The 14,628-nt window shown below is 37.2% G+C and overlaps 1 protein-coding gene across 1 annotated transcript; it reads right to left on the bottom strand.

Annotated features, from left to right (window-relative positions):
• Positions 1 to 5,553: 5,553 nt before the first annotated feature.
• On the bottom strand, positions 5,554 to 6,678 carry LOC118766333 (zinc finger protein 436-like; the record flags this gene model as incomplete). The annotated part of the gene is made up of 2 exons (XM_036509702.1): positions 6,046 to 6,678; positions 5,554 to 5,790 (listed from the first exon to the last, which is right to left on the bottom strand). Coding segments are annotated over exons 1-2 (561 nt in total), but the record flags the coding sequence as incomplete, so codon positions are not given.
• Between the last annotated feature and the right edge of the window lie 7,950 nt (positions 6,679 to 14,628).

Raw genomic sequence — 14,628 nt, 5'->3', positions numbered from 1 at the left:
CCAAAAGCAATAATGAGGACGACAACCGTTCTACTGTTTGAGAGAGAAGACTTTATTTACAGATGTGTACAGTGTCGTGTCTGAGTGCGTGCACATGTGTCTGTGCGTACGCTGTAGTATAACAACAGTGTGTGCAACAAGTGTTTGTGTCTGTGTGTTCGTTGTAAGCCTGAACTTAAGTGCAAACAAAAGTGTATGTAGGTATGACAGAATACAGAGCATAGAAAATGAGTCTCTCAGGATATTTCAGACAAGATGGAGTTAATTTACCAGTTCGTAATAAGGTTACACAATAGTAATAGTTCTGTAACAGGATATTGGGGTCACAAGGCAGAATGCCGGTTGAACATATGTCGTGTAGCAGTTGTGGCTTCGACGCTGTGCCAAGTTACTTTGGTACAGAAGATCTTGCAGGTAGTGCTGGGCTGTTAACCTCGGTGAATATCACAACAACGTATAAGCTAAACCTGAGTGAGTTGCTGTGTATGTATTAGTGTTGTTGGAGATGGAGAATGGTGATGGTTGAGATGACGGCATTAGTGCTGCAGCAGCAGGAACATGGCTGGGTCGCTGGAACTAGCTGGTCTGGTTGTCACTGGAACATGGAACTGGCTGAGTCACTCTGTGGTCAGAGGTTAGTTCTGAGAAGGACTAGAACCTAAGATGAAAGATAGTGATTCGCTGGCACCTTCAATAACCTGAGGTGGGCTCCAGTGAAATCCCCAAAACACTGTCATGGGACCTTATCCGAAAGCTGTGTTTGGTTGGCTTACATACTGGTACGAAATAAGTCAAGAGACTGTCAACCAATCAGAGCAGTGGACACAACAGGGTCAAAATAGCCGAAGATGGTTGCTATCTAACATGAAATCATTTCTAATATATCTCTCAAACAGTGAGGATATCACCTAGCTATGCTACACCCTTTTCTTGTGGTTCGGAAGATGGGAAGGGGTGTGGTGGAAGCCTCAGACATTTCAGCCAACCCACCACCCCAATATTTTTTGCTGTTTCTTTCTTTACCCATATTTTTAGATAACCTTTTGTAAAAACATGTTTTCAAGAGAGTGTGGATTACATTAAATTGAAAATTGAAAGAAGTTTGAAATAAATGAGTCAAAATGCAGAGCTTATAGAATTTACACTGGTACCGAAATCAGTGGAGAGATAAATAAGGATAAATAATTAATCTAAAAAGGAATGCACGTTAGTTTGTGTATGAAAGAACTGAATGTATAATATAAAACTATATATGTATATATAGATATATAAATCAGTACTAGACTTACAAAAGACTAAGTCTTGGGGCTGATTTCTTCCACTAACACCCTAAAACTAGTAAAAAGATTACATATCAATTTCAGGAGCCAATGGAAACAAGGCATTTGTATATCAAGACCACCCACGTAGTGTTGGGGATTCCCTACCTGCAATTTAACATCAGCAACAACAGGAAGGTGGGCAGTTACTATTGAACGGGTGTGTCATTGTGCCAGTTGAGAGATTTAAGGTATAGAGGAGACAGTTTCTAGATAAAGAGTAACAAAACGAACACAAATCAAGATGTAGAGATTTTATGAGTAAATAAGTCTCTATTTCCTGTCCGGCAATGTTTATTCAGACGCATTTTGTGATGTCGGGCGCGAAAATACCTTAAACTAAGACTGAAAGCAATGAAGTCATAAAAGAATCATCCATAACTTGAAGTAAGCAACATTTATTAAAATAAAAGTATTCAGAACACAGAATAACATGGAACAAAAACAATTTGCAAACATATTTACATTCCCATATAATAGTTAAGAACATCACCATTATTGTATTACACATGCGCGGAAGTGTTTGTTCGACCAGGTGCTGCTGGCTTAATTACGCACGACTCAAGTTAGAGAAGGGGTACGTATTATACACAAGGTTTAGGTTTTTCAGAAGCATGGCCCCCTAAAAAACCCCTGCGTATTATACTCAATGGTGGACTATACTCGAAGATTTACGGTATGTACATCACTGCTTAGTGTTCCTACCTCGGATCTTTTCGGTTTGAATGGCAGTTTTTTCTAGCGGTGTCATATGAAATTGTCACCCATAATTATGACCCTAGTATCGATGTATTGCATTTCAATCTGTTTTAGGGTTAGGGTTAGGGGTGGAATGTGAATATTTTTCATTTGAAAAACATGTCCTACCCATCTGCACTGAATTCTCCTCAGCATGCTTCAGGTACTGGACTCACCACATTTTTCAAAGGTTTTGGCATTTGATATCTTACCTATTTCTTTACTACCCACAAGGGGGCTAAACACAAAGAGGACAAACAAGGACAGACAAATGGATTAAGTCAATTACATCGACCCCAGTGCATAACTGGTACTTAATTTATCGACCCCGAAAGGATGAAAGTCGACCTTGGTGGAATTTGAACTCAGAATGTAACGGCAGACGAAATACCGCTAAGCATTTCACCTGGCGTGCTAACGATTCTGCCAGCTCGTCACCTTATTTGATATCTTACCATTTTGTGGTATATGTTGAGCAAGCAACCCATGCAAAAAGTTTCAAATTTCCTTATTTGTCTGCAGAAGGTAGTCCATGCTTCTGTTCCATACAAAAATATGCCCAAAATTCAAGATTTGTATACACTTATTTTAGTTATCAGACTGATATTGTGTTCAGGCTGAGTGAAAAGGAAGCAATGTTTCTAAACATGAAATTCATCACAATATATTTCTATATGGTGAAAATTCTATTCATCAAAGAAATTATCATTACAATCAACACATTTTTGCCAACAAGTTACAAGTTTGTTTATTCTGGTAATATAAAAATCTGGACTTCCAAAGTTGATGAATTCTTTGAATGCACTTTCAGCATCGGTTTGATTTTTGAACTCCTGCTCCCACAGGAAACCATCAAGGTGCTTGAAAAAGTGGTAGTCGGTAGGAGAAAGGTCTGGGGGAATAAGCTGGGTTGGGAAGAACTGCGTAGCCAAGTTCCCTCAACTTCTGGAGCATTATTAGTGAAACGTGTGGTCAAACATTGTCATGAAGAATGATTGGCCCTCTTCTGTTGACCTGTCCAGGATGGAGGAGTAGCAGTTTTTCATTCATTTTGGCAATTCCATGACAATATGTTTCTGTAGTATTGGTTTTTTCTGGGTTTTATGAAGTTATAGTGGATGAGTCCAGCAGTACACCACCAAATTGTCACCATAACCTTCTTGAAGAGCTCAGATACAGGGAAGGCTTTCGGTGCTTCATTTTGGTCCAATCAATGCGAAGAACATTTTTTGGATCTCTTTGGTTTGAACGGCAGTTTTTAACATAATTTCTAGGTAACTAGAAAATTTTAAACTTCGTATACTGGTAGAATGTGTTTATAAAACACCCTTTTCTCTTGGCTTTATTGAGAAAATTCTGTAGTTTGTAAGATATTTGTTGTTTTTTTTCTTCAATTTCTGCAATTTCAACCAATCACTGACGTCTATTTGAGGTAAAAAAAAACGTTCTGTGCCTTATGAATATGTCCCTCGTTTAAGAAACAGATTGGGTTTATTTACATTTGTGTAGAAAAAAAGATACCCTTCCCCCCACCCCTAAATGAGATTGAAATGCAATAGATCGATACTAGAGTCATAATTATGGGTGACAATTTCATATGATACCGCTAGAAAAAACTGCCGTTCAAACCGAAAATATCCCATTTTTTATTATTGTACAGAATCCACCTTTCATCACAAGTTACAATATGGTTGAGAAATAGATCAGCCTGGTTACAGAGAAGAAGCAATGAGCAATTTCTTATCTAAGCATTTTCTGATTTTCATTCAAATTGTGTGATATCCATTTGTCAAGCTTTTTGATTTTTCAATTGCATGCAAATGGTTGCAGGTAGTTTTCTACCTTGTAGTTCTTTTGCCAGTCCTTGAGTGGTTCCACGTGGATCTCTCTCAATGACAGTCTTTAATTGATAACAGATGAGCGTCCACTATGCTCACGATCTTTATGGCTCAGGTCTCCACTGTGAAATCGTTTAAGCCATTTTCAACCTGACCACTCACTGCTCATTTCCTCACCAAATGTTTCGTTGATATTGAAAGCAGTTTCAGCTGCTTTATGTCCCTTTTAGAAGTTCAATAACATAATGCTCGAATATCGCACTTTCACAGTTCCATTTCAGATGATTGTAACAGTGAAAAAAATACAAATGTTAATTTATTAGTGCATTTGGACAAGGCTGTGTTTGTATTATAAGACAATTTCAAAAAGATGTTTTAGAAAAATTCAAAACTCTGCAAAAACCTGGTACAAATTCTTCATGATTCAAAACGTTGCTTACTTTTTACTCAATCTAATATATCAAATTAAATACACGACTGAAAGAGCTACTATTAGTTTCATGCTATTATGATAGTGGGACAGGCATATTTATAAAATACGCTACGCATCTTAACCCTTTCATTACTGTATTTATTTTGAGATGCTCTGTGTTTCTTTCAATCATTTTAAATATAACAAAGAATTTTGTAAAATAACTTAGTTATCATTAAGCTAGTGTTTGGAACATAAATTGTGACTAAGGCTTGGTGGAATATTTTAATTCAAAACTTATGAAAACAAGACATTTTATCACAGAGCCAGAGCCGGTTTCAGCTGGGTTGGTAACAAAAGGGTTAATACACTTATTAAGAAATAAAATAGTCAATTTAAATAATAAAAGACATTTTATCACAGAGCCAGAGCCGGTTTTGGCTGGGTTAGTAACAAAAGGGTTAAGGGCATACAGCCAAAGAAACCAAGCCAAATCTGACTGGAACCGGGAGGATCACTCTGGTTTGATGGCTCCTGTCACACTTTCCCACCCATACCTGCATAAAAATGGATGTTAAAGGATGATTATGATGATGATGAAAACATAACAACGGCAAATTCAATGTCACTTAAAACTTTTATTCCTTATTCCCATTCCTTTATTCTCTTATAACAAATTCCTCAAAAATCCAGCACAATCATCTTTAGAAATCAAAGTCATCTCTGTGTTGATATATTTAGACATATAAAATGATATGGAAGTTGTGATTCATGAATTTCATGCTGACATCCAAGAAACTGAAGTTGATAATGTTAAGCTTGAAGAGGAATAAACCCTGGCTTTTAGCAGACAAAATATTCATAATTTTTGTCATGTTTAATTAAATTTTAATACTGATATGGTTACACTTGTGTATGAATACTCACATGTGTACTTAAGAGGCCTTTTTCAAAGAATGACTCACCACAGATATTACAATGATATGGTTTTCCCTCAGTATGTATATGTTTGTGACTAGTCAATTGACTATTTCTAGAGAATGATTTACCGCAGATATTACAATGATATGGCTTCTCTCCTGTATGTGTATGCTTGTGACTAGTTAATGTATTATTTTCAGAACAGGATATACCACAGATATCACATCGATAGGGTTTTTTCCCCTGTATGAATACGTTTGTGACTAGTCATATGACAATTTCTGGAGAATGATTTACCACAGATATTACAATGAAACGATTTCTCTCCTGTGTGTGTACGTTTGTGTTTAAGCAAGGCACCACTTCCAGAGAATGATTTACCACAGATATCACACTGATATGGCTTCTCTCCAGTATGTGTACGTTTGTGTTTAGTCAAGTCACCACTTTGAGAGAAAGATTTACCACAGATGTCACAATGATATGGCTTCTCTCCTGTATGAATACGCTTGTGACTAGTTAAAGTACTATTTTCAGAAAATGATTTACCACAGATATCACACTGATATGGTTTTTCCCCAGTATGAATACGATTGTGAGTGGTTAAAGTACTATTTTCAGAAAATGATTTACCACAGATATCACACTGATATGGTTTTTCCCCAGTATGAACACGTTTGTGATTAGTCAATTTACTATTTTCAGAAAACGATTTACCACAGACGTCACAACGATATGGCTTCTCTCCTGTATGAACACGTTTGTGATTAATCAAAGTGTTATTTTGAGAAAATGATTTACCACAGGTATCACAGTGATATGGTTTTTCCCCAGTATGAATACGATTGTGACTCATCAAGTGACTACTACGGGAGAATGACTTACCACAGATATCGCAATGATATGGCTTCTCTCCTGTATGCGTACGCACGTGACTGGTCAAGTGACCACTTTGAGAGAACGATTTACCACAAACATCACAGTGATGGGGTTTCTCTCCTGTATGAATGCCTTTGTGTTTGGTTAAGACTCTTTTTTCAGAGAATGACTTACCACAGATATCACACTGATGTGGCTTCTCTCTTGTATCAGGGATTTTTGGTTTAGTTAAATTTTCCATTATGAGATAATAATTTGTCATACATATCACAACGATAATAAATTTTTCATTTCTATGAATATATCTGTGTTCAGTTGTGTCAGTATTTTCGGGGAATAGTTTAATGCTATGTTTCTTTCATCCGTGATCTTGCTTAATATCCAAAACAGAAGATGTAAACTTAATTAACCAGTAAGTTAATTAACCTGTAAATTGACGATCTCCTCTACATTCCAGACAGTGAAGACAACAGAAATGTTGCTCTTAATTACATTGTCCAGAAGAAATATTTTCCCATCGTTTGCTGAAGATTTCATTTATACAAAGAAGTTGATGCGTTGATGAATGTGCCTTATTTTTTTTTTTTATAATGAAATTATTGTATACAGTGCTCAGGTGCACCACAACTTGTCAGAAAGTGCATATAAAGTACATGCAGTAATGTAGAAATGTCTGGAAAGCGAACAGTGTATGAGTCAGATACATGCTTGCATGTGTATGGAGGGGAGAAAATCAAGTGTAGTGTTGGCAAATCTCAGGAAGCATGGAAGTTTTGAAGGATGCAGTGCTCCGACAACTAACAACTGATGCTGGCAGTTTGTTCCATTATGAATATATGGTCTTCCTTTAATTGATGAAAGTAAATAAAAATATCAGAGGCACATCTGAATGAAGAAATTTCTTTAACGTCAACATGATGTGATATTCTGAAATAAGAAAAAGAAGCAGTGAGATAAAGAGAATGATTAAACGACATAGTAATTCAACATTGCAAATATTACAACATCAACACTGTCATCCATTTAATGCCTACATTTGCATGGGTCAGAATCCATTGAGGCTTTGAAAGTTTTCCAACATCCTGTATATAGATGAATCGCTTCAACATTTCTCTAATTATTTATCTGTTTTCTTTCTCTTCTCTCCTTCATTTGTTTCACCTGTGAAGTGGCATGGCTTAGTGGTTAGGGTATTTCACTCACAATTGTAAATCTATGGGAGGAGTTACATTAGTTTTATCATGGGACTTCAGACATACATTACCAATCATTTCAAGACAAACAAGACCTAATGGAATAAAAGCATGCATTAAGTCTAAACACCCACGGAATAAACACAGACATACAAACATATACATACGCACACATCATCATCATCATCATCGTTTAGCATCCGCTTTCCATGCTAGCATGGGTTGGACGGTGCAACTGGGGTCTGGGAAGCCAGAAGGCTGCACCAGGCCCAGTCTGATCTGGCAATGCTTCTACGCCTGGATGCCCTTCCTAACGCCAACCACTCCGTGAGTGTAGTGAGTGCTTTTATGTACCACCGGCACGGGGGCCAGGTGAGGCTGGCAACGGCCACGATCGGATGGTGCCTTTTACGTGCCAGTCGGGGCGGCGCTGGCAACGGCCACGTTCGGATGGTTTTCTTATGTACCACCAGCACTGGTATCACAGCTGCAATTTCCATTGATGTTGGTCGATTTCGATATATATATATATATATATATATATAAATACGATGGGCTTCTTTCAGTTTCCATCTACCAAATCCAGTCACAAGGCTTTGGTCGAGGCTATAGTAGAAGACACTTGCCCAAGGTGCCACGTAGTGAGACTGAACCCGGAACCATGTAGTTCGTAAGCAAGCTAATTACCACACAGCCACTCCTACGCCTATAAACACTGGGTTGTCAACATTACATAATAAACCGCAAAAAAATTTTGTTGACACCACACATACGCACACAAGATATCAAATGTTTTTGGCAAGATTTAAAAGAAACGGTTAAAAAAGGCTGGGTATTCGTTCAAACTATCTTACACCAGGACCTGGCCAAGTATTTATTTATAAGGTTGTCCCAAAAGTTCGTAGAAAGTCTTGGAAAATAATGGTCTTTATTTTGAGGAATAATTTTTGTTGTTTTTGTTAGTACTTGGCGAGTAAAAATTCAATTTTCGCAAGTGTTTACGAACTTTTGGGACAACCTAATATTTATCTCTGCTACAGAAAACAAAAACGAAAAATTCTGCACCAATTTTTTATTGGGGCAGTAAAATAATATACACCCCTTCATCACAAATCCGGAGGCAGAAGATATACAGTACTGCCCTTTAACTGCGTAATGTAAGTTAAATAGTTTTAAAATCTTAAATTTTAAGAGCAGTTGGTTATATGCTTCATTAAAATCTTTGTTAATTACTTCCCCATACCCAAAATGTCCTGTAAAAAATTTTTTTTTCCACAATCATAATCTCCGTATTTTGCCAAAAGGAATTGTTTTCAGAAATTTGGAGGGTGGGATGGCGTAACGTCGGTATAGGTACCGGATACATTTCAAGAAAGTGTTTTTTTTTTTATACATATGTGGGGGTTAGGGTTAGGAGAAAAGGGTTTCTGTTATCTTCAGAGATGTAAACAAAGCCACTTCCGGTAGTTACGATACGTATACCGAAGGATCGCCGTCAGGTTCCCGCTTCGAAATAATTACTCCAACATCGAGAGGTTCACATAAATCTATTATCATTAGTATTATTATTATCATGATTACAGCCTTAAAGGAAATCTTGGTACTACTAGTGAACAGTGGTCCCGGTGCGCGCACACGCACAGTCGCGCATCCGTGCTAGCTAGTCGTAAGTAGTCGATCCTACAACGACTTGCGCGTATGTTTGTATTTCAAGGCTGAATACATATCAAAGAAAATTAAATAATGTTTTTCGAACAAAGTAAATAATTTTTTAAACTAAGTAAATAAATAATTTTTTAAAACAATGTATATAATTTTTTTTGAAACTATGCCAATTTTTATAAACAACAAACTAAGGTTAGGGTTAGGGTTAAAAAGTCATTGTAGGATCGACTACTTACGACTAGCTAGCACGAGTGCGCGCACCGGAACCACTGTTCGCTAGTAGTACCGTAAACCTTTGTCAATTTACCATATTCACATATAAACGAGTCATAGTTCAGTAATTAACCATCCTAATTGATTTACTTGGACCTTGGTTGAAGTGTTGTAGAAGTTATTTCCCTTTATCTGATTGTATTTCTTTAATTCTCTAACAGATGGCTCTACTGAGTGATTGATTTCGTTCAAGGGTTTTTCTTTGTCCCCTTTCTGTCAACAGCTTCCCCTTCAAGTTCTTTCAAATTCTCACCAGATTACTTTAAGGAAGTGTACTCACATATTCTACTCTGCGGCCGTTTCCAGCACACGACTTGGCATCATCGCAGATACTGTAGGAATAAAGACGTCTTCAACCCCTGGCTTCCTGACATCATACTTCCGGTCCCTTCCTGACGTCATTTCCTCTCCTTTCTAATTATTCTCCTTCCTTGACAACTGACTCTGGTCGGAAGAACAATGCGTCTTTATTCCGTTTTGTAATCGTCTATTCTATCGAGGGCGACGTTCTCTTTGAGATGTCCATGGTACCACAGGGCCACCTTTTCCCTCCCCTTCGTCATATATGCGTATGACAACTGATGCTGGTGTTTGCTTCCGCTAAAAATAGCAGTTCGAGAATAAGCAACAGGCTTACAAAAGGAAAATCCTGATATCGATTTCTTCAACTAAGACCCTTTAACATTGTGCTCCAGCATGACTGCAGTCCAATGACTAAAATAAATAAACGAATATATGTGTGTGTGTGTTACAACAAATTTTTTTTTATCTTGGACAGAGTTACACAAGATTTCGCATCCACAAAGGCAAATCCTTGTAACTGCGCGTCCAAGATAAAATATTTTTTTGTAATAATTAGTGCTTTATTTTTAGAGTGTGCTTCTTTCTGTTATGCTTTTTTTTATTAACTATTTATATATATATATATATATATATATATATATATATATATATATATATATATATATATATATATATATATATAATATATATATTCTCAGGAATACATTTATTTCTCGACAGGATACTGTGTCTTGTTTTCGTTTTATGCAAAGTATCAAATTTAGCCTGAATATATATATATATATATATATATATATATATATATATATATATATATATGCGCAGGGAGTCTTTACCCCATTATATATAATACATACACTCATACATACGTATGTATGTATGTATGTATGTATGTATGTATGTATGTATGTATGTATGTATGTATGTATGTATGCATGCATGTATGTATGCATGTATGTATGCATGTATGTATGTATGTATGTAAGTGTGTGTATATAGGTATATATGTATGTATGTAAGTGTATGTAGGTATATATGCATGTTTATATGTATGCATGTATGTATGTATTTATGTGTGTATGTAGGTATATATGTATGTATGTAAGTGCGTGTATGTATGTATGTGTGTGTATGTAAGTGTGTGTATGCATGCATGTATGTATGTATGTATGTATGTATGTATGTATAAATACATATTTATGCATATATATATATACATACATATATTTAGGGTAAAGACTCATGAATGACATTGGGATTGTACTTAGAAAGTTCCTCTCCAGGGCACAAATTTGGTTAAGGTTGTGGAATCCCAGCAGTCGTCCATGCATACCAGCCTCCTCTCTCCACGCCACTGATGTTATTCAAGGGAAATGCAAAGGTCCGTACAGCTTGGCACCAGTGACATCGCAACTCATTTCTACAGCTGAGTGAACAGGAGCAACGTGAAATAAAATGCTTTGCTCACGAACAACACACGGACCGATCCGGGAATTAAACTGATTGCCTCATAATTGTGATCCCGACGCTCTAACCATTGAACCAGGTATATATGTATATATATATATCAAGAACAATCTTACTTAGAAATGGATGCGTGCGTTCCGTCATATAATATATTAATAAATAAAACATATGCATATATATATACATATATGTACGTACCTACCTCTACATGTATATATACACGCATATATGGGTACAGGACACCAAAAAAAACGTCGAACACAATGAGAAACGAAAACATAAACACAAAACCAAGGAACTGGGCATTTTTCTTAAACAACAAAAAATAGAGTACAGGACAAAAGGGGAATTTTCCTTGTGTTATTTGTCCTGTACTCTATTTTTTGTTGTTTAAGAAAAATGTCCAGTTCCTTGGTTTTGTGTTTATGTTTTCGTTTCTCATTGTGTTCGACGTTTTTTTGGTGTCCTGTACCCATATATGCGTGTATATATACATGTAGAGGTAGGTACGTACATATATGTATATATATATGCATATGTTTTATTTATTAATATATATATATATATATATATATATATATATAATATATATGTACGAGCAAAACGCTCCCCCCGTCCAATGAACGGTGCTGAGTCGTCAAACATCTAAATCAAATTTTCTCAAAACAACTTGTCTGAACGTCCCATAGGCCTCCCCTTTGAGAAACACTAATTTAACCTAAATTTGAGACACCAGCAAAAGAAGAAATCAAGATAAACTTTTTTTCTATTCCAAGAAAAACAATTTTACAAATTCACGTTCCCACGGCTTTATCGATCGCATTCTCGCCTGGAATCGATTTTTGGAATTTTTTCAAAACTTATACACGCCCTGATACCGTCGGTATCTACATATCAAATTTGAGCGCAATCGGATGGAGGATGCCCGAGATCCTAGAAGACACACACTCAGACAGACAGAACGGATTTTATATAATAGATGAATAGATATACTTACATACATACATAGGCGCAGGAGTGGCTGTGTGGTAAGTAGCTCGCTAACCAACCACATGGTTCCGGGTTCAGTCCCACTGCGTGGCATCTTGGGCAAGTGTCTTCTGCTATAGCCTCGGGCTGACCAATGCCTTGTGAGTGGATTTGGTAGATGGAAACTGAAAGAATCCTGTCATATATATGTATATATATATATATATATATATATATATATGTATATATGTGTGTGTATGTGTTTGTGTGTTTGTCCCCCTAGCATTGCTTGACAACCGATGCTGGTGTGTTTACGTCTCCGTCACTTAGCGATTCGGCAAAAGAGGCCGATAGAATAAGTACTGGGCTTACAAAGAATAAGTCCCGGGGTCGATTTGGTCGACTAAAGGCGGTGCTCTAGCATGGCCGCAGTCAAATGACTGAAACAAGTAAAAGAGTAAAAGAGTATATGTACACACACACCCATACACCACACACACACACACACACACACACACTTAATGGTTCGGGTATTCGGCTAATGATCGTAAGGTCGTGAGTTCAGTTCCCGACGATGCTCTGTGTCCTTCAGCATGGTATTTTATTTCACATTCATCCAGTCCAATTTTGGCTGGCAAAAACGGGTAGTTCCTGTATTTTAAAGGACAAACCTTGTTACCTTCTACATCATGCTGAATCTCCCTGAGAACTATTCATTTTTGACTACCCACAAGGGGCTAAACACAGAGGGGACAAACAAGGACAGACAAACGGATTAAGTCGATTTCATCGACCCTAGTGCGTAACTGGTACTTAATTTATCGACCCCGAAAGGATGAAAGGCAAAGTTGACCTCGGCGGAATTTGAACTCAGAACGTAACGGCAGACGAAATACGGCTACGCATTTCGCCCGGCGTGCTAACGTTTCTGCCAGCTCGCCGCCTTAACTACATTACGAGTACACGTACCTGTAGAATGCTTTGCCACTTGAACGTTAATTTTACGAGCAAGCTGTTCCATCTTCGGATCAAGTGGAACACTGATGAAATGTCTGTATTAGTAGTAAATACACTAACACACACACACGTGTGTGTGTGTCGACAATTAAATGACAAGGAAACGGGAATTACATAATCAACACATGTACTCCCTGTTTAATTGCCATTTAATTTCACATTACGCCTCTGTAATTGACTAACGCTTTATTCTGAAGCATATCGACATAAAGTTCTAACATCAGGTTATTAAGATTGCTGCGCCCAAGTGAAATCTATCTATCTATCCATCCATCCATCTATCTATCTATCTATCTATCTATCTATCTATCTATCTATCTATCTATCTATCTATCTATCTGTATGTCTGTCTGTCTGTCTGTATGTATGTATGTCTATGTGTGCGTGCGCGTGCACTCGCTTATACTCATGTTTCTGTTTTTATTATATCTATACAGGGATAGGCATAATAGATTTAAACTTTTGTAGGCAGTGCTTCAGTATGGGCGAAACTCAATGAGCCAAACGAAGAAAAGAAAATGTTACAAAATTGCGTACAAGAGGAAAGATGCAAAAATTTTAAATCTAAGGGACTTAATTAGAATTAAGGGGAAACAACTCATTATATTCTCTAAAATTTTGCCGTTAGATATAAAATTTCTTACAGTTGAAACACGGTGTCAAATTTTGGAGAATGGAACAGTTGATTATATCGATTTCATTACATGCCTGGCACATTTATTTTATCGAGCTCGGAAGGAATGAAAAGTAAAATTGACCTCGGTGGGAACTAGCTTAAAAATTCTGCCAATCCACCTTCAAGTTCTTTCAAATTCTCACCAGATTATTTTAAGAAAGTGTACTCACAAATTCTACTCTGCGGCCGTTTCCAGCACACGACTTGGCATCATCGCAGATACTGTAGGAATAAAGACGTCTTCAACCCCTGGCTTCCTGACATCGTACTTCCGGTCCCTTTTGAGGTAATCCACTTAAATATGAATGTCTCAGTTGCATGTCAATGGAAAGGTAACTGAGTTATCAAAGAAATGTTACAGTTTTGAACGATTTCTCTAATTTGGTCTCTTAAAAGAGGATTGAAATGTGTTATATATATAACTATATAATTCTTTCTAATAATAGGTAAAATTTTGGAGGAGAGCTAGTCGATTACATCAACGCCAGTACTCTCTTATCTCTCTCTTTTTATTCTTTTACTTGTTTCAGTAATTTGACTGTGGCCATGCTGGAGCACCGCCTTTAGTCGAGAAAATCGACCCCAGGACTTATTCTTTGTAAGCCTAGTACTTATTCTTATTGTATCGTTTTTTTTGCCGAACCGCTAAGTTACGGGGAAGTAAACACAACAGCATTGGTTGTCAAGCGACGTTGGGGTGGACAAACACAGACACACGAACACACACACACACACAACACACACACACACACACACACACACACGAACACACACACACACGCACATATATGTATACATATATACGACGAGCTTCTTTCAGTTTCCGCCTACCAAATCCACTCACAAGGCTTTGGTCGACTCGAGGCTATAGTAGAAGACACTTTCCCAAGGTGCCACGCAGTGGGACTGAACCCGGAACCATGTGGTTGGTAAACAAGCTACTTACCACACAGCCACT

The sequence above is a fragment of the Octopus sinensis genome, linkage group LG15, assembly GCF_006345805.1.
Source record: "Octopus sinensis linkage group LG15, ASM634580v1, whole genome shotgun sequence".
Taxonomy (NCBI): domain Eukaryota; kingdom Metazoa; phylum Mollusca; class Cephalopoda; order Octopoda; family Octopodidae; genus Octopus; species Octopus sinensis.
The sequence above is the reverse complement of the archived record's forward strand: the minus strand, read 5'-3'. Positions and strand labels throughout refer to the sequence as shown.